Below are 21309 nucleotides of genomic sequence, written 5' to 3' on the forward strand. Positions count from 1 at the left end.
AAGTTTCCACACATTCAATGTTGTTCCTTCAGATGTCTGCAAATCTTTTTCCAATTGTTGATCATATGAAGTAAATATTGTTTATATAAAATAAGGAGATGTTGTATGATTATTCCGTGAGATAACTATCTTCTAAAGACCAAATGACTCATATGTGAACAATAATAGGCCACCCTATGGCCTCCAACAATGCACAACTCCTATACTGTGTAATTAGCTACATGTATAAAAGGCACATGAAGACAAAAAGTGATGCAATTGAAAAAGAAAATTTACAGTCTGATTTATAATACAACAATATATTTCAACAATTATGGCAAACAGCACCCAGCAACATGATAATTTTTTTAGAACAGATTAAAGAAATAATTACTGAGAAAATTTCATAGTTTCATAAAACAAAATAAGTTATACCCTTACCTCTATAATCTATAAAGTAATGCAGTAAGTTTCGGCATTTTTCACTGTTTTTATACGACCGCAAAAAATTTTGCGGTTGTATATTGGTATGACGTTGGCGTCGTAGTCGTCGTCCTAAGACACATTGGTTTTCGCACTCTAACTTTAGTTTAAGTGAATGGATCTCTATAAAATTTTACCATAAGGTTCATTACCACAAAAGGAAGGTTGGGATTGATTTTGGGGGTTATGGTACCAACAGTTAAGGAATTAGGGGCCAAAAAGGGGTCAAAAATAAGCATTTTTGTAACTTCCAGACATAACTTGTGTGTTAGTGTATGGATCTCTCTGACATTGTACCACAAGGTTCCATATCACAAAGGGAATGCTGGGATTGATTTTGGGGGTAATTGCCTCCGAGTTTTTGGAATTAGGGGCCCAAAAAGGGGCAAAAAACAAGCATTTTTCTAGTTTCATGACAATAGCTTGTGTGTAAGTGTATGGATCTTTTTGAAATTGTACTACAAGGTTCCATATCACAAAGGGAAAGCTGGAATTGAGTTTGGGGGTAATTGCCCAAAACGTTTAGGAATAAGGGGCCAAAAATATGCATTTTTCTAGTTTCCAAATTCCAGACAATAACTTGTGTTTAAGGAATATGGATCTCTATGAAATTGTACTGCAAGGTACCATACCACAAAGGGAAGGCTGGGATTGAGTTTGGGGGTGATGAATCATAAGGGGGTTCAAAAAATTTGGGGGGGGATTTTTTTTTCCCTTTTTTCTTTAAAATTTTCCTTTTTAAATTGGTTATTTCTGATTTATATATAAAAGCAAATAATAATGATATGGTTTGAATAGGTAAATTAAATTTTTTTAAGTTCTTAGACCACATTCATTCTGTGTCAGAAACCTATGCTGTGTCAAATATTTAATTACAATCCAAATTCAGTGCTGTATCAAGCTTGAATGTTGTGTCCATACTTGCCCCAACTGTTCAGGGTTTGACCTCTGCGGTTGTATCAAGCTGCGCCCGGCGGAGCATTTTATTTTTTGTTTTTTTGGTTTTGCTCAAAGTGAATTTAGTAGAGATACAGTGATTCTTTGAAAAATGACCCTGTTGGTGAAATGAATATATTGACACTACCTCTTTTTTGTAGCAAAAATAAAGACCCCAGTTGAGTTATTAGGACCTATGATTCAAACCAAAAAAGTGAAAATTGTCTTTGTTTTGACCTTGAATGGTCGTGCTGTCAGACAGGTTAGAAGGTTATTGAAGGCCATCTACCATAAAGATCATTTCTACTATATTCATGTTGATATTGTAAGTATTATAAGAATTTGAGATAGTTATTAAGACACTCATATAGTTTATTTATAAGTACGTGTAATTTAAATGCAGAAATGTTTGCATGCATTTATTATTGCCTTTCTTGAACAATGAACACTAATGTGAGATAATATGTTGAAATTCTGTATGGAAAGAATGCTATTAGAATTTGAAACAAGACTTTTTTTTGCAAAACCTATTATGTTGCAACTTTTTTAATAATAATAAATACATTGCAAAAATTTACAAGTTAACTAATACATGTAACTGCAAATATTGCAATGCTGTTTAATCTGTCTTTTTATTTCATGTTTATAGACAATGCAAATTCAATGCATGTGAACACTTTTATTCTTTAGTTAGACATATTTATTGAATAATACACATAGCAATTACTCTGACATTAATGTATAGTCTAGGATGTAAACTTTTAATTATAATTCCCTGATTACTGGAAATGATGTAACAGAAATTAGCTATTTAAAATAATGATTTAAAATTTAATAATTATTTACTCATTTGTTGCAATTAATAATTAAAACATAAATACAGATGTATTTACACTTGTATGCTAATTTGTTCGCCATTACTTAAAATTATACAAGTTCCTGCAAAATTTTGCAAAATTTTGCATCGCAATTTAAAAAAGTTGATATCACAACCAAAAAGGTATTGTTAACCTAAGAATTCAGCTAAATACCAAAAGTGTAAATTTGTCTATAATTCTGAATATGCCATATAAATACTATTTTTTATTGCTTTAAAAATGCAAAATGAGTACATCATGAAGCTTTCTACCATACAATTTTATCTGTAAAATGTGTTATTTTTACTAAATTTGAAAGATTGATATTTTTCAGAGACAACAGTATTTATACAATGAACTGTTACCATTAGAATCAATGTTACCCAATGTAAGGCTGACAAGGAATAGGTTTGCTACCATATGGGGAGGAGCAAGTTTACTACAAGCCCACTTAGCATTCATTAAAGAACTTCTAGAAATGACCGACTGGACGTGGGACTATTATATCAATCTAAGTGAAAGTGACTATCCCATAAAGTAAGTATAAACACATGGCTACATACAATTTCTCATCACATTTGATATTTGTGAGCAATTAATACTTTTTATAGTTGTTTTTGTAATCTAACTTTGATGATGGACGTCAAACATTTTTTATGTGCCAAAAAAATTTTGGACAGGTTCATAAAAACTTGATAAATAATGATCATGATGATATAATGATTGTATATTTTCAGAAATTTAGACACACTTGTGAATTTTCTGACGAGATACAAAGGAAAAGTATTTCTGAAATCCCACGGCAGAGACACACCAAAGTGAGTATAAAATGCACTGTGAACAGTTCAGATTATTTTACACAAACCATTAACCTGAGTAATTCTTGAAATATAATTTACGACAAATGTCTTGGTGATTTACCACTTCTTATTGTGACAAAAGACTTATAAAAGTTCACACAATACCTTACTTCAAAAATCTCCTTGGAGGATAAAACCAGATCAACTTGTAAAGATATTGCATTCTCATATAGTATTTTGTTATGTAAATCTTTTACATTTTCTCAGTATTAGTAATGAGACGAAATTGTAATTGCAGATTTTTGAAAAAGCAGGGACTTGACCAAATTTTTCATGAATGTGACAATCATCTTTGGAGACTTGGGCCTAGGGAACTGCCTGATGGACTTCGATTTGATGGAGGAAGTGACTGGTTTGGATTACACAGAAAGTTCTGTGATTATGTAATAACTTCAGATCTTTTATTAGATGGACTAAAGGAATTCTATAAGTACACATTACTTCCTGCAGAGGTAAGAAAATCAATTTAGTAATTCATGATCATAGTCTTATGAATAAATATAAAATATATGGTAAAAGTTAACAACATATTTACAGGGAAGTACAGTCTCCAGAAAAAGACCAATGTCCAATCTGTATGTCAAACTCTAAAATCAAAACAATATTGATTTATAGACGAAAGAGGAAATTTAAAACAACAACACAAATGAAACGAGACTGATCCTGATGAAATTTCAACAACTTGGTCTTTTGCAGAGAACTACAGCTTATTTTAATTTTGAGAATTATGGCTTAATCTGTTTTCAAAAAGAGGGTAAAAAGTGGCCCAAAACAATGTTTCAATAGTTTTGATGATGTGCAGCACTCATTTTCTCATCAGATTTTGGTGCATTTTTGTTTGACTCCATCCTGGAATATGTCATATGAATTCCTATATCAACAGATTTGATGAAGCATTTGCAGGTTCAGATATTAAAAAAGTCAAATTGGTGTTAATCCCATAAGCTTTCATATGTCCATTGTCCTTGACCTCATTTTCATGGTTCAGTGACTACTTGAAAAAAAAGTCAACATTTTTTGTAATGTTTATTTCTTTCTTATGAGTAATAGGATAACTATATTTAGTATGTGCTTACCTTGCAAGGTCCTCATGCCCGTCAGACAATTTTCATTCACCTCAACCTCATTTCATGGATCAGTGAACAAGGTTAAGTTTTCGTGGTCAAGTCCATTTATCAGATACTATAAGCAGTAGGTCTACTATATTTAGTATATGGAATGATTGTAAAGTGTACATGTCCAACTGGTAGGTGTCATCTGACCTTGACCTCATTTTCATGGTTCAGTGGTCAAAGTTAAGTTTTTGAGTTTTGGTCTTTTTTCTAATACTATATGCAATAGGTCAACTATATTTGGTGTATGGAAATACATGTCAGTCTCACAGGTTTTATTTGACCTTGACCTCATTTTCACAGTTCATTTCTCAGTGTTAAGTTTTTGTGTTTTGGTCTGTTTTTCTTCAACTATAAGCAATAGATCAACTATATTTGTTGTATGGAAAGATTGTAAGGTGTATATGTCTGTCTGGCAGGTATCATCTGACCTTGACCTCATTTTCATGGTTCATTGGTCAATGTTAAGTTTTCTTGGTTAAGACTGTTTCTTAGAAACTATAAGCAATATGTCAACTATGTTTGGTTTATTGAATGATTGTAAGGTGTACATGTATTTCTCGTTTGGTTTATCTGACCTTGACCTCATTTTCTTGGATCATGTTAAGTTTATGTGTTACCTGTAGTAAAGCTTTATATTTAGGACTATCAACATAAAATCAATGGTTAGTAAAGAAGGCAAGACATTTCAGCGTGTGCACTCTTGTTATACTTCATGTATGATTTTATTTTCAGTCATTCTTTCATACAGTCCTTCAGAACAGTATTTTCTGTGATAAATGGATGGACAACAATCTTCATGTAACAAACTGGATCAGAAAGAAAGGTTGTAAATGTCAGAATAAACACATTGTGGACTGGTGTGGATGTTCTCCAAATGATTTCAAATCTACAGATTTACAAAGACTTATGGTGGGTAAACCTTTGCTGGCATATCATTATTGAAATTACTGTAAACTAACTTATTTTAGTGAATACTTTATTCCTCGATTAGGCATTTCTTGTGATTTATTTGTGACGATTTATTATACCCCCACGCAACGAGTTGCGGAGGGTATAATGTTTTTGACCCGTCCCTCTGTCTGTCCGTCCGTCAGTCCTATTTCTTGTCATCGCAACTCCTTTCAAACCACACAACAGAATTTCACGAAACCTTTTTAGATAATTAGGACATACTATGTAGTTGTGCATATCGACAGGAAATTACGATTCAATTTTTTTTCTAGGAGTTACGCCCCTTTGAACTTATTTACTTTAATGTACTACTGCAACCTTTTGTCATCGCAACTCCTCTCAAACGACACAACAGAATTTCATGAAACCTTTTCAGATAATAAGGACATACAACGTGGATGTGCATATCGACAGGAAATTACGATTCAATTTTTTTTCCAGAAGTTACACCCCTTTGAACTTATTTGCCAAATATACTACTGCAACTTTTTGTCATCGCAACTCCTCTCAAACCACACAACAGAATTTCATGAAACCTTTTCAGATAATAAGGACATACAACGTAGATGTGCATATCGACAGGAAATTACGATTCAATTTTTTTTCCAGGAGTTACGCCCCTTTGAACGTATTTGCCAAATATACTACTGCAACTTTTTGTCATCGCAACTCCTCTCAAACCACACAACAGAATTTCATGAAACCTTTTCAGATAATAAGGACATACTACGTAGATGTGCATATCGACAGGAAATTACGATTCATTTTTTTCCCAGGAGTTACGCCCCTTTGAACTTATTTGCCCAATATACTACTGCAACCTTTTGTCATCGCAACTCCTCTCAAACCACACAACAGAATTTCATGAAACTGTGTAGATAATAAGGACATACTACGTAGATGTGCATATCGACAGGAAATTACGATTCATTTTTTTCCCAGGAGTTACGCCCCTTTGAACTTATTTGCCCAATATACTACTTCAACCTTTTGTCATCGCAACTCCTCTCAAACCACACAACAGAATTTCATGAAACTGTGTAGATAATAAGGACATACTATGTAGATGTGCATATTGACAGGAAATTATGATTCAATTTTTTTTTCTGATACAATTTTTTTTTCTTACACTTATTTTATTTCTCCAATGACAATGTGGGGACGTGGGTTATGTGAGTGGCTCACTAAGGTTCTTTAATATTTACATTACTTTTTACTTGTGGATTTGGGAAAATAAATTGCTTGCAAAAATTAGTTGGTTTGCAGAAACTTTAACATTTAATCTAATATGATATGCATGTAAATCAAATACCTGTGTAAATTGAGAGCCAGGCTGAATTATAAGTCTCACATGGACAAACTTTTTTAAGTGTAAAGACTATGCCATACAGTTTTTATTTTTTTTTTTTGTTCAGAGTCAGTGCATAGTACATGTAGCTACATTCAGATTTTTTTGTATCAAATATAGAAAACATGATTGGCAATCATGTGAGTCAAAAATTTACTCTTTATTACCAATTAAACCTAGCCTTGCTTCCATGACAAAATCGTTGCTGCTACAACTTGCTATAAATGCAAATTTCATATATACTGAAAAAAAAAGGAATGCACCACCTCCATTAGTTTCTCTGAAGTAAAAATTTCTTTTGCATTTAACTTTTTTAAAAATGATTGAAGTGAGTCAAAATTTTGATACAATGTGTCTGAGTCATAAACATCAAATTCTGTGAAAAATGAGAATTTCTTAATTTAATTTTTATATCTCAAAAAACACATTTTTACCCAAAAAAAAACAAAAAATGCTGCCAAATTTGTGTAAGCTGAAAGTGTGTGTACCTTTTACCCTGAAAACAAGGAAAAGATTTTGGTTTTCAGTTTCTTTATCGAATTCTTGTCTATTGACCAATTTGAAATCGACTTATCTTAGACTTTTAATTTTTATACGACCGCAAAAATTGAAAATTTTTTGGTCGTATATTGGTATGACGTTGGCGTCGTCGTCGTCGTCTCCGTCGTCGTCGTCGTCGTCGTCGTCCGGCGTCGTCTGGCGTCGTCCGAAGACACATTGGTTTTCGCACTCTAACTTTAGTTTAAGTGAATGGATCTCCATGAAATTTTACCATAAGGTTCAATACCATGAAAGGAAGGTTGGGATTGATTTTGGGGGTTATGGTACCAACAGTTAAGGAATTAGGGGCCAAAAAGGGGCCAAAAATAAGCATTTTTGTAACTTCCAGACAATAACTTGTGTGTATGTGTATGGATCTCTCTGACATTGTACCACAAGGTTCCATATCACAAAGGGAAGGCTGTAATTGATTTTGGGGGTAATTGCCTCAAAATTTTAGGAATTAGGGGCCAAAAAAGGGGCAAAAAACAAGCATTTTTCTAGTTTCATGACAATAACTTGTGTGTAAGTGCTTGGATATTTCTGAAATTGTACTACAAGGTTCCATATCACAAAGGGAAAGCTGGAATTGAGTTTGGGGGTAATTGCCCGAAACGTTTAGGAATTGGGGGCCAAAAAGGGGCCAAAAATAAGCATTTTTCTAGTTTCCAGACAATAACTTGTGTTCAAGTGTATGGATCTCTCTGAAATTGTACTGCAAGGTACCATACCACAAAGGGAAGGCTGAGATTGAGTTTGGGGTGATGAATCATAAGGGGGTTCAAAAAATTTTGGGGGGGGATTTCTTTTTTTCTTTTTTTCCTTTTTTTTTTTCTTTTAAAATTTTCCATTTTAAGTTGGTTATTTCTGATTTATATTTAAAAGCAAATAATAATGATATGGTAGGAGATACACACCAAACAGGATGTGTAAATTATTATATTATAAGTATTGTGCAATAGCAAGAAATTTTCAATTGCACAGTATTGCACAATAGCAAGAAATCTTCAATTGCACAGTATTGCGCAATAGCAAGAAATCTTCAATTGCACAGTATTGCGCAATAGCAAGAAATATCCAATAGCACAATATTGCGCAATAGCAAGAAATTGTCAATTGTACAGTATTGCGCAATAGCAAGAAATAATCAATTGCACAGTATTGTGCAAAAGAAGATACTTCCTATAAATTGCTTATTTCTTGATCAATTTCAATAGGGTTTTATTCTTGAATTCTTGGGGTTCTTTAATATGCTGAATCAAACCGTGTATTAAGTTTTTGGATTTTGGGCCCCGTTTTTAAATTGGTCCACATTGAGGTCCAAAGGGTCCAAAATTTTACTTTGTTTGATTTCATCAAAAATTGAATTATTGGGGTTCTTTGATATGCCGAATCTAACCGTGTATTTAGATTCTTAATTTTTGGTTCTGTTTTCAAATTGGTCTACATAAAGGTCCAAAGGGTCCAAAATTAAACTTAGTTTGATTTCAACAAAAATTGAATATATGGGGTTCTTTGATATGCTGAATCTAACCATGTATTTAGATTTTTGATTATGGGCCCAGTTTTCGAGTTGGTCCAAATCGGGGTCCAAAATTAAACTTTGTTTGATTTCAACAAAAATTGAATATATGGGGTTCTTTGATATGCTGAATCTAACCATGTATTTAGATTTTTGATTATGGGCCCAGTTTTCCAGTTGGTCCAAATCGGGGTCCAAAATTAAACTTTGTTTGATTTCAACAAAAATTGAATATATGGGGTTCTTTGATATGCTGAATCTAACCATGTATTTAGATTTTTGATTGTTGGGCCCCGTTATCAACTTTGTCCACATTGAGATCAAAAGGGTCCAAAATTAAACTTTGTTTGATTTCATCAAAAATTGAATATATGGGGTTCTTTGATATGCTGAATCTAACCATGTATTTAGATTTTTGATTATGGGCCCAGTTTTCAAGTTGGTCCAAATCGGGGTCCAAAATTAAACTTTGTTTGATTTCAACAAAAATTGAATATATGGGGTTCTTTGATATGCTGAATCTAACCATGTATTTAGATTTTTGATTATGGGCCCAGTTTTCAAGTTGGTCCAAATCGGGGTCCAAAATTAAACTTTGTTTGATTTCAACAAAAATTGAATATATGGGGTTCTGTAATATGCTGAATCTAACCGTGTATTAAGTTTTTGGATTTTGGGCCCCGTTTTTAAATTGGTCCACATTGAAGTCCAAAGGGTCCAAAATTTAACTTTGTTTGATTTCATCAAAAATTGAATTATTGGGGTTCTTTGATATGCCGAATCTAACCGTGTATTTAGATTCTTAATTTTTGGTTCTGTTTTCAAATTAGTCTTCATAAAGGTCCAAAGGGTCCAAAATTAAACTTAGTTTGATTTTAACAAAAATTGAATTTTTAGGGTTCTTTGATATGCTGAATCTAAACATGTATTTAGATTTTTGATTATGGGCCCAGTTTTCAAGTTGGTCCAAATCGGGGTCCAAAATTAAACTTTGTTTGATTTCAACAAAAATTGAATATATGGGGTTCTTTGATATGCTGAATCTAACCATGTATTTAGATTTTTGATTTTTGGGCCCTGTTATCATTTTTGTCCACATTGAGATCAAAAGGGTCCAAAATTAAACTTTGTTTGATTTCATCAAAAATTGAATTCTTGGGGTTCTTTGATATGCTGAATCTAACCATGTATTTAGATTTTGGATATTGGACCATAATAGGTGAATGTCCAATTTAAAATTTTTAAGTTCTTAGACCACATTCATTCTGTGTCAGAAACCTATGCTGTGTCAAATATTTAATCACAATCCAAATTCAGAGCTGTATCAAGCTTGAATGTTGTGTCCATACTTGCCCCAACTGTTCAGGGTTCGACCTCTGCGGTCGTATCAAGCTGCGCCCTGCGGAGCATTTTATTGACTTTTGAGATTAAAATCTGCATTGTTGCCATTAAAATGAAAATTTGTCTATAAACTCTGTAGTAATGTGAAGATTATGCTTAAAATATAACATACTTCTACAAATTTGTAGCAAAAACAAGAAATTGTGAAACTAATATATGTGGTAAGATGTGGTGCATTAATTGTGTTGTTAAGTATACATTTTCACAAAGTTTGACATTGCTGATTTCATAGCAACTTTTCACAACAGTATAGAGAAAAATTTATCTTTATATGTCTGCTAACTGAAATGTAATGAATGTACAAGAATTGAATGCATCTGTCCTGAATATAACTTTCCTTTGTTGGAATCATGATTCACATAATCATGATAATCATATTACACAATGCAAAGGTATGTATGGCTTTGATGTTAAGTTGTTTTTCAAAGTCAAAGGTACCAAAAAACTGGGCATATATTTTTAGTTTTGCATAGCAATATATCCTGCTTATTGCTTGCTTTCTTCCTGGTGGCAGTTAGCTCAATTGTTATCCATTTCAAATTTGCTTGCAGAATACATTTTAGATTTAAAAGTGTTAATATAATGCAGTTAAAATTGGAATATAAGTTAAAGGATGATATTTAATCCACATTTGTTTATTGCTATCATTTATCTGGTTTTAACATAAAATAAAAATGGTTTAAGTTAAAGGACATCAAAAAGCTGTGTTTGTATCTTTCCAGGTCTTTGAACAGCGACCCAGATTTTTTGCCAGGAAATTTGAACCAGCTGTAAATCAGGACATAATCAACAGTTTAGACCTGTACTTGTTTAAAGACAGGCCTCAAGATATGAAATCCTATACAAAGTACTGGCAGAATGAATTCCATCTCAAAGATAATGCAAACAACAGGACAGACACATTTCTTAGTTTTTATGGCTCATTTCAAAGGAGGAGTTTAGAAAACCTGAAACATTCATCCTGTCACCTGAAACCAGTTCAGATATTAGAATCCAATGCTTACTTTGCAGAAGATCATTATAATGGTGCTTTAGTGTTATATGAAGCTGAGCATCAGCAATCTGGGAAGAAAGTTATATTAGAATCTCATTTTACAAGAAGACGCCATTATATCATTAGTGATCCACAGGGACCAGCTGGAAGACTACTTAGCTTAGAGGTAATATTTTTTTCTTCTTCTGAAAACAAGTATAGACAACTATTTTTCTATATCAAATATGATAACTACCATAACATATATTTTCTCTATTAAAGAAGATGATTATTGTATAAACATTTTAACACCTGTGAATTTCCCAGATGAAAAATTTTAGTTCAATCTTTTAGACAAGTAGCATGTTGAATTTTGATTTTTATAATGCAAGAAAACAAACTCTTATCAGCACTGTAACAATAAGATCAAGGTTGGGAAAATATTGGTAAAGGGAGATAAGTCACAGAAGAATTCTTGAAAATTTGGTGAGAATTTCATTGAATCTGTCAAACTTTCATCTGCTCTCAGATGACAGATACAGGTTATCTTAAAAGTCAAAAAAGCAGAAGAATAATTGAATGTACAATTTTTCACTCTTAATTGGAATTTTATTTCTTAAAAAATTATCTTTTCAGACTTAATAAAAAAAAAATATATCAGTATGCATAAACAGATAAATAAATGATTTCATATTAATAGACATCCTGTCCTATATATATCTTTATTCTCATCACCAAATGCATAGGTACAGAGACGACATGCATGTAATACAATACATTAGATACATAAACATAAATATACAATATATACAACAATAACAAAGACAAAAAGATATTATTCAGGAGGACACACTCGCTTGTTTAAAATTCGTATAAACTTACATTAATTTATGAGATCCGTCCTATTTGTAGACGACATAATTTCAGTAAATAATATAATATTTGGCCTTATACTAAAATTTCGATTTATAAATTTATTTCTCTCTTCTCTAAAATGTGAACAATTAATAATGTAATGGAATTCATCTCCAATATCTAGCTTACATAAATTACACTTTCTTTTTTCCCTTTCTATATTGTTTATATAAAGTTTCATTTTTCAAATGTTTATACAATGTATTAATAAGATAAGAGATTCAGTGATTTATCATACACGTGGCATAACTACCTTTTATTCTGTTTACAGATAGGCACTGAATACGATTTGAAAGAAAATATATTTAGAAATTTTGGACAACTGATAGGTCCTTATAGTGATATGACATTAGAACACAGCTGGACTAGTGGTTCAGACTTCACAATATCTGTAGCCTGGATAGACCCAACGGAGCTTGTAGCAGCATCATATGACATTGAAATTCCAGCGACCAATCATATAGGTTCTCATAAACCTGAATTGAAAGTTCCACTCAGACCCGGTGTATGGAAAGTTAAATTAATGCATAAATGGCAGATAGTTGCAGAGACGTCATTTTTAGTAGTGCCATTAACTACATTCCAACATAGGCCAGTAACATTTCAACAAGTTCTTTCATTTCATAATGGACCAGGTAGTCTGTATATCGAAAAAGATTTTAAAGATTTTGACAAAGTACTACACATAAATAGGACTGTAGAGTTACAAAATGATGCAGATACAAATGGCAGGAAAACAGGTGATCAGCTAGACCATTGGGTTGACCGTTTAACCAAAGCATTCTGGGAATATCAAAATATCTGTATATCTGGTAAAATTTCTATAGGTTGTTTAGAGTTAAATATTTGTGAGAGGACTTTGTGGAGTTCAAGATCAGAAGATCCTAAATCAGAGCTTCATGGAATAGATAATAAATCTGGTCGTTTAAGATAGCATTAATCAAAATTAGTCTTTTTATCTATGCATTATTATAATTAATTTGTTATGGACCAAATTTAGCATGAAATACTGAAATTGCCATTACTTTGCATCTGTCATTTGGGTTATGTAAACTGTTATGTTTAGTTGTCTCTCTTTTGCATAATAGGTTCCTTAATCTTGATGTATAAAAACATATTGGGGTTACATATAAGCAACAATGTGATAAAAAAACAGGTACAGCCAGAGAGTCAGAAGTTGCTGTACCTTTATTTTGATGTATGACCAAATAACAAAAAATACACTGGAGCTTTTAGTCCTCTGAAATAACTATTAAGCCTATTTAAACCTGAGTCAAAAGAGGTGGGACTGATTTCATAATTAAATCCTGTGCTGGCTTGTGGAGATCATAATTTAATGCACATAGGGTCAGTTTATGAAAGAGATCGATACAGGCTTCTGAGAGCCTTCTGTTATTAAATTTCAATGATTTAGACAATGAATTCATACATGTGCCAATAATTGCAATTGCTTGACCAAGTTGTAACTAGTATAAGTGATATCTGTTGTTAAAACTATTTATTAATAGCTACTGTGTTATGTTTTATTTGAAATAATTGTTTTACTTAATTTTATTTGTCATTAAAATATGTCAATTAAGTCTCTGATATTTTATATGATCTAATGTACATGCTTTAGTGATTGTTACGGTCTTAGATTGCAAGTATACATGTAAGACAGTTTGTACTGTGTTATATTCAAGCTTAAGTTAAATCCTAGTTGATGTATTTTTCCTGTAAATATGTAAGACTCTAAAGTACCATTGTACTCTACAGTGCATGCTAAAGTGCTATGTTGTCAAACTTTAAAGCAATAGTTGGGTTTTTTGAAGGCGATTATATGACACGCTAAAGTGCGATGGTATGACACACTAAAGTGCAATGGTATGACACACTAAAGTGCAATGGTATGACAGGCTAAAGTGTGATTGTATAACATGCTAAAGTGCTAATTAAAGGGAATGGGGTTCAGGCAATGGTTTTCGTTTGTTACTGTGTTCCTATTAGTTTTTCGTTTATTGTTTTGTTTATAATTCAAGCCGTTGTCTTTCTATTGTGAATTGTTTTATAATGGTCATTGTTTGGCGTTATATAGCTTGGCTTGTAGTATGGGCCAAGGCTAAATGTTGAAGACCGTACGTTTATTAGTTGCATACATCAATAACATTTGGTCTTGGGTGGATAGTTGTCTCATTATCAATCATACCACATTTTCTCATTTTTTTTTAAAGTACGATAGTTGTCAGAAAAGTGTAATGGTTACATTGCAAAAGCTAGTATATACTTTATGAACCTATCAAACCATGAACCTGTAATTCATTGTATGTCGTTCAATGCTGTATTTCGTTTACTGTTTTGTATATAAATCAGGTCGTTATTTACCTCATTTGAATTGCTTTACTCTGGTCATTTTAGGACCCTTTGGTCTTTATAGAATCCTGTAGATTCATTTATTTTCGTGGGTATCAATTTTCGTGGTTTGAGGAAAACTTACATATTCATGGATATTTGATTTCGTAGTTTTGGCAAAGTCTGCACTCATTCCTATAGAAAATTTGCAATTCGTTGAACATTTAAATTCGTGGTTCTCCTGTACCCACGAAATCCATGAAAATTGGTATCCAACGAATATTAATGAATCCACAGTACTATGCAGTGTTAGCCAATGTTTGGCATTAAAGACCATGCAGTAATCTATAGTGGCTTACATTTATGACATTTGGTCTTGGATGGAGATTCGTCTCATTTGCAATCATATTATATACTACACCTCTGGTCATAAGGTTACTGTCTAGTTGACGTTTATTATTTGCCTTTTTAGCTCACCGGGGCCCAAAGGGCCCCATGTGAGCTTATGCCATCACTTGGCGTCCGTCGTCGTACGTCGTCTATTGTCATCTGTTGTCGTCTGTCGTCGTAAACTGTTTCAAAAATCTTCTCCTCTGAAACTACTGGGCCAAATACCTTCAAACTTCAACTAAATGTTCCTTAGGGTATCTAGTTTATAAATTGTATCCCAAGTTTGTATCCATCGACAAACATGGCCGCCATGGCTAAAAATAGAACATAAGGGTCAAATGCAGTTTTTGGCTTATATCTCAAAAACGAAATCTTTTAGAGCAAATGTGACAGGGGTAAAATTGTTTAATTGGTCAAGATCTATCGGCCCTGAAATTTTCAGACAAATCTAACAACCCATTGTTGGGTTGCTGCCACCGAATTGGTAGTTTTAACAAAATTTTGCAGTTTTTTGTTATTATTTTGAATATTATTATAGATATATATAAACTGTAAGTAGCAATAATGTTCAGCAAAGTAAGATCTACAAAAAAGTTAATATGACCAAAATTGTCAATTGACCCCTTAAGGAGTTATTGCCCTTTAAAGACAATTTTACACAATTTGTTCATCAAGTTTGCTAACATTTAAAAATCTTCTCCTCTGAAATACAGGTGAGCGATTCAGGCTCTTGAGAGCCTCTTGTTTACTTTCTTTTACGGTATACTTTGGCGAACAAATGCACTTTTACAGAAAAACACACTTTAGCATATTGAGGCATCAGACTTTAGTGTGTTCCATTGAATAGGGTAGACCATCACACTTTAGCGTGACCATTGTGTTTAAGAGTCCCCATCGCACTTTAGAGTCCTACAAATATAAGAGAGTTACAAACATTGTCAAGTGAAAAAAAGACTAGTTACTTTTCACTTTTAAAGTACTTCCAAGCTGCAAGAAAAATGTATGTCTTGTATAGCTTAAATCCTATCATTCATATATACATAAGATGCTTTGATATAATTTTTATGTTAAGTTCAACATTATTTCATAATTATATCTGAGACAGAAAAACAACGAACAAGTTGTAATTTATTGAAAATCTAATTAAAGTTTGTGAATCATGACACATGTGAATAAAGGTATATGAACATTTGCCATGAAATTGTTTCTCTCACAGGGTTAAAGTTATTAAGTATATGAAACCCAGTGGAATTTTAATATAAATAGTACAATGGATTAATTTATATTCTTAAAACAATATCAACAGTTTTATATAGATCACTAATATCAAAATGTTATTCAGTGCTGTATATATTTTTCTGTTAAAGAACATTTTTACCAGCATATGTTTTTTTTCTTCAAATCATGCATTTTTGGGGTAAAATTTTACATTAAAAGACATGGGAAACCAAAAGACAATCTCACTTTAGCATATAAATCATTTTCATTCTGATGAGTTATTGGTATGAATATTTTTACAGCTCTGCTTTTAGAATAATCAATATGTATATCCTGGTCATCATATTATTCTACTGTGTTCATTTCATTTATTATTTACTTTTTATGGTGCTCTTAATACATGGTAGCATTTGTTTTTAATATGTATGGTTATATTCTTATTACCGGTACAAGATAGATCTTATTTCAGTTATTATATACATGCTTTCAAAAGTATTGTTTATGTTCTACAGAAGATATTTACATGTTACTACCGTTTATATATCATCTTGCAGTCATTGATGTCTTTATTTTTTTAAACTGATGTACTGTTTGTTGTCTGAGAAGAATATCAAAAAGTGAAACATAGATATTAATAGAACAGTGACAGCCTTGTCAATACCTCATATTTAAAAGAGCTCAATTCTCTGTCCTCTAACTCGTGTTTTAGTGACTCTGGAATTTTTACATTGTTAATTTGTTAGGTATTGTGAAAAGATGTGTTTATATAGAAGGTGCTTAACGTTTTCCTTCATTTCAATTTCAAGCAGCTTCAGTCACCAATAAAGATTATTCCTTTGTTAAAACATTTAGGATTGCGACCCAGGTTCATGTCACAATAACACAATGACGAGATGTATAAGTACCGAGCCACGTCAAATGGATATCACCAAAAATAGACTAAACAGTAAAAGTAATATTCAAAAAGACAATTAAAAAAATACTATAACACGTTATTAAGATGATACACAGTATCTATACTTCAAGACCATCGTGTATTATTTGTGAAGTTGATACGGAATATTTATCAACAAGGTCTTTGTACCTTCCTATGAACTTTTTTAGAAAAAGGACGAGACGTTCTTTGACATACCCCTGGTTCATCAACTTTCTGCTCAGACACTGGTGACGTTTTACAAAGTCTGAGTAGCAGCTGCAAGCTCTTGAATACCGAATAAGTTGGGAAATGTATATCCCATATGCAGGTGAAATTGGTATATTGCTACTAAGGTGGGAGGAATTGATAATTTCAAAATTAGAATCGTCTCGTTTGTCATAGATTCTGGTACTGAGATGACCGTGTATGTCAAATTTGAGGTATAAGTCTAAAAATGAGGTGGAGGAAGTAAAAAAGTAAGCATTTTCCTTTAAATCTTTCAATTTTGCTGAATAAACTTTGTGATAAAGGTTATTATGTACTATTGTTGTTCAATCATTTTGTTTAGAATATTTGGGAGATGTTTTAGTTTAAAGTTATGAAGAAAAATCTTGATAGACAATTCATAATTGGAATTGTATCATATAAGCATCTCTGAACTAAACCTTAGTTTATTACTCCATATCAATGTATGAAAGTTTTTAATAGAAGTGATGAATGCAAACTATTTTTTTAACTGTTATTTAAATCACCTTAATACTTGCAAACTTTGGTGTTATGAAGTTACTGAAATTGTCATGTCCTCTAAAATGAAAATTAGCTGTCTTTAATGGTCCATGACATTATGTGAAAGTTCCATAAGATTTAATAAATCTGTACTTCAATTAACATCCTGAAATCAAGAGTTGAAATAAAGGTGTAATAAAGTAATTCAAATATATACCTTGATGCAACAAATGATGACAGTCTCTGGAATCATAATGTTTATAATCTTAGTAACACTCATTGCAAGCACCATATAATTGAAACCATTTGTTCATACAAAAGTCACCCTTCTTAAAATTGACACCATAAGCCAATAAAAGTGGAATTAACATGAATTGTGCAATGAATACTACAAAAAGAAGTCAGTTGTTGTTGTGATAGAAACTTGTTTTGATGAGAGTCTTATACTTTAAATATTTATATGTGTTTTGACTATTAAGCTTCTACGTGTAATTATGTATGCATATTTTATTTGAAATTTGTATTTAAATGCAATTTTTGGTCCCTTACAAAGTCGCAGATGTAAGACTTAGCATGCTGTTTCGGGCAGGGAATGCATCAACAATTTGTTAAAGTTTGTGATTATTTCCGTTTAATGGGTCACTTATGGTGAATCAATGCTATTTGGTATGGACGTATAAGCAATAGAACATCTCATTTTCATGGAGATTTTTAGCCCCATCCCCTAAGTCATGGTTTTCTCTACTGGCTTTAAAATATTAGTATACCGGTAGTTTACATTTAAAGTTTGTGATTAGGTCATTTTATGGGAGACACTAATGGTAAGTCAATGATATTTGATATTCAGTTGTATAAACATTGGCATATTTCATTTCCATGAAGATTATGTGACCTTGCCCCTACAGTCATCATTCATTGACTTTTGCATAGTTTACCAGTTAAAATGTTGTTACTTTAATTTCTACATTTGCATTATACTATCAAATTACATACAGGCAAGACATATCTCTGTATCAACAGTTTTGAAAACATAATCACTACCTTCATTGAGGCTGAAATTGTTTTAGAGGGATAAGTTATCATAAATTGTCATTCTTTTCGGACACAAAAAAAATCTTCTATTTACACTACCATCAGACATGGTATTTTTTTTCAAAGACCAGTGGCAAACATTGGAGGCGAAGAAAATAATTCCATGATTTCATTTTTTACACTTAAAGAGCTGAACTAGAAAATGTTGATAGAATAATGAATAGCAGGTATTGAAATATATAAATCACTTAGAATTAGATTAAAAATTGTTTATAGTAATTCACTAAACAATGGCTGTGATTCTATCATTAGATATTAGTTTTTAGATTTGATTGTAATTTAACTCCAATGCAACTTAATTTGTTGCATTACTTAATCTTTTGATAGTATATTAGTTTTTTGAATGGTCTATTTACTATTAACGTATACACAAATATTTTGAATTGTTATATATATTGTTGTTCTTCCATGATGTTGTAAAATTCTACTTATGACAAACTTGTTTACTACTACGGCAAATATTTAATGGTTAGGTTCACTTTTAATTTTGTCATTTACTATTTTTTATTGATCTGTTTGTCTTTGTGCATTCAATTAAATGCTAATTTTGGTTTAATTTTTTTGTTAAAAGGCTGTGACAAACTAGGAAGTTAAAAAAAGTCAGTCAGATGTATTTTTTTCAAATTGTAAAAATTGGTACTGATCTAGTTTAGATAATCTCAAATATGTTACTAATGTTAAACTTATCTAGAATAAATCTTTTTACCAATTGTTTCACATATACTTCCATAATATGTAACATAGATGTTGTCATTGTTTGACTTACATACCATACTATGTAACATAGATGTTGTCATTGTTTGACTTACATACCATACTACGTAACATAGATGTTGTCATTGTTTGACTTACATACCATACTACGTAACATAGATGTTGTCATTGTTTGACTTACATACCATACTACGTAACATAGATGTTGTCATTGTTTGACTTACATACCATACTACGTAACATAGATGTTGTCATTGTTTGACTTACATACCATACTACGTAACATAGATGTTGTCATTGTTTGACTTACATACCATACTACGTAACATAGATGTTGTCATTGTTTGACTTACATACCATACTACGTAACATAGATGTTGTCATTGTTTGACTTACATACTATACAGAGATGCTGAACACTCAGATTAGAATTCTAGTACTTTACACCTACTTCTTCTACTGAAGTGAAAGGTCATAAATGAACAAGCTTCAACAAGGCTTATCACCACACAGTACCTACTATTCACTGGCTTCCTACACAAGAAACCTTACACATTTTGTTCTATATGATCCAATATCTATATCCAGTAAATGCTGATGAACACACTTCAACAATGATTCAACTGAACACCAAAATATCCCCACTATGCATTGGCTTCCAAAATTACATAAGAAACTTTATAAATTTAGTTTTATATCTGCATAAAGTGAAAATTTTCAACTGCATTTTTTCTGTTCTTCTGAGTAGTTCCCTTTCAACTCTTAGCTACATTCCTATGAGTTCTAGGTTGTCATCATTGACTTGTATGTTTCCGTTATTACGTATCAGTATCTACAACATAATCTTATCAAAGAGAAATTGTTAAATCTGATAAAAATGAAATAGTCTTGATAAATCTAGTTGCAACTTTATCATACTGTAGTTGTTATCATTCCTTTTGGACATAAAACAAAATTTGTATGAGCCATCATCTTTTTGCAAGCAAATATCATCACCACTCTAGGAGTGGAGGCTGTATTACAATCTCCCTCTCTCTTCAATCATCTAACAAATATTGTCACCTTTCTAGGAGTGGGGGCTGTATTACTCTCCTTGTCTCTACAATCATCCAACAAATATTATCACCACTCTAGGAGTGGGGGCTGTATTTCAATCTCCTTGTCTCTACAATCATCCAACAAATATTATCACCACTCTAGGAGTGGGGGCTGTATTACTCTCCTTGTCTCTACAATCATCCAACAAATATTATCACCTTTCTAGGAGTGGGGGCTGTATTACAATCTCCTTCTCTCTACAATCGTCCAACAAATATCACCTTTCTAGGAGTGGGGGCTGTATTACACTCTCCTTGTCTCTACAATCATCCAACAAATATTATCACCACTCTAGGAACGGGGGCTGTATTACACTCTCCTTGTCTCTACAATCATCCAACAAATATTATCACCACTCTATGAGTGGAGGCTGTATTACACTCTCCTTGTCTCTACAATCGTCCAACAAATATTATCACCTTTCTTGGAGTGGAGGCTTTATTACAATCTCCTCTCTACAATCATCCAACAAATATTATCACCACTCTATGAGTGGGGGCTGTATTACAATCTCCTTGTCTCTACAATCATCCAACAAATATTGTCACCACTCTATGAGTGATGCCGGTATTACAATCTCCTTGTCTCTACAATCATCCAACAAATATTGTCACCACTCTAGGAGTGGGGCTGTATTTCAATCTCCTTGTCTCTACAATCATCCAACAAATATTGTCACCACTCTAGGATTGGAGGCTGTATTACTCTCCTTGTCTCTACAATCATCCAACAAATATTGTCACCACTTTATGAGTGGGGGCTGTATTACAATCTCCTTGTCTCTACAATCATCAACAAATATTGTCACCACTCTAGGAGTGTGGGGGCTGTATTTCAATCTCCTTGTCTCTACAATCATCCAACAAATATTATCACCACTGTAGGAGTGGAGGCTGTATTACAATCTCCTTGTCTCTACAATCATCCAACAAATATTATCACCACTC

The 21309-nt window shown here is 32.3% G+C and overlaps 1 protein-coding gene across 1 annotated transcript in view; it reads left to right on the forward strand.

The window, feature by feature from the left end:
* The window catches only part of LOC127709842 (xylosyltransferase 1-like), a 30768-nt gene extending 11508 nt beyond the window's left edge, over positions 1-19260 (forward strand). Inside the window, exons 5-11 of the mRNA XM_052215511.1 lie at positions 1560-1723; positions 2590-2792; positions 2993-3073; positions 3354-3567; positions 4963-5139; positions 10715-11152; positions 12152-19260. Of these exons, the coding sequence (XP_052071471.1) occupies positions 1560-1723; positions 2590-2792; positions 2993-3073; positions 3354-3567; positions 4963-5139; positions 10715-11152; positions 12152-12814 (1940 nt within the window). The 3' untranslated portion in view covers positions 12815-19260. The remainder of the gene's footprint in view (positions 1-1559; positions 1724-2589; positions 2793-2992; positions 3074-3353; positions 3568-4962; positions 5140-10714; positions 11153-12151) is intronic.
* The last annotated feature ends 2049 nt before the right edge of the window (positions 19261-21309 follow it).

This window comes from Mytilus californianus, unplaced genomic scaffold (assembly GCF_021869535.1).
Source record: "Mytilus californianus isolate M0D057914Y unplaced genomic scaffold, xbMytCali1.0.p SCAF_7, whole genome shotgun sequence".
NCBI classification, from domain to species: Eukaryota; Metazoa; Mollusca; class Bivalvia; order Mytilida; family Mytilidae; genus Mytilus; species Mytilus californianus.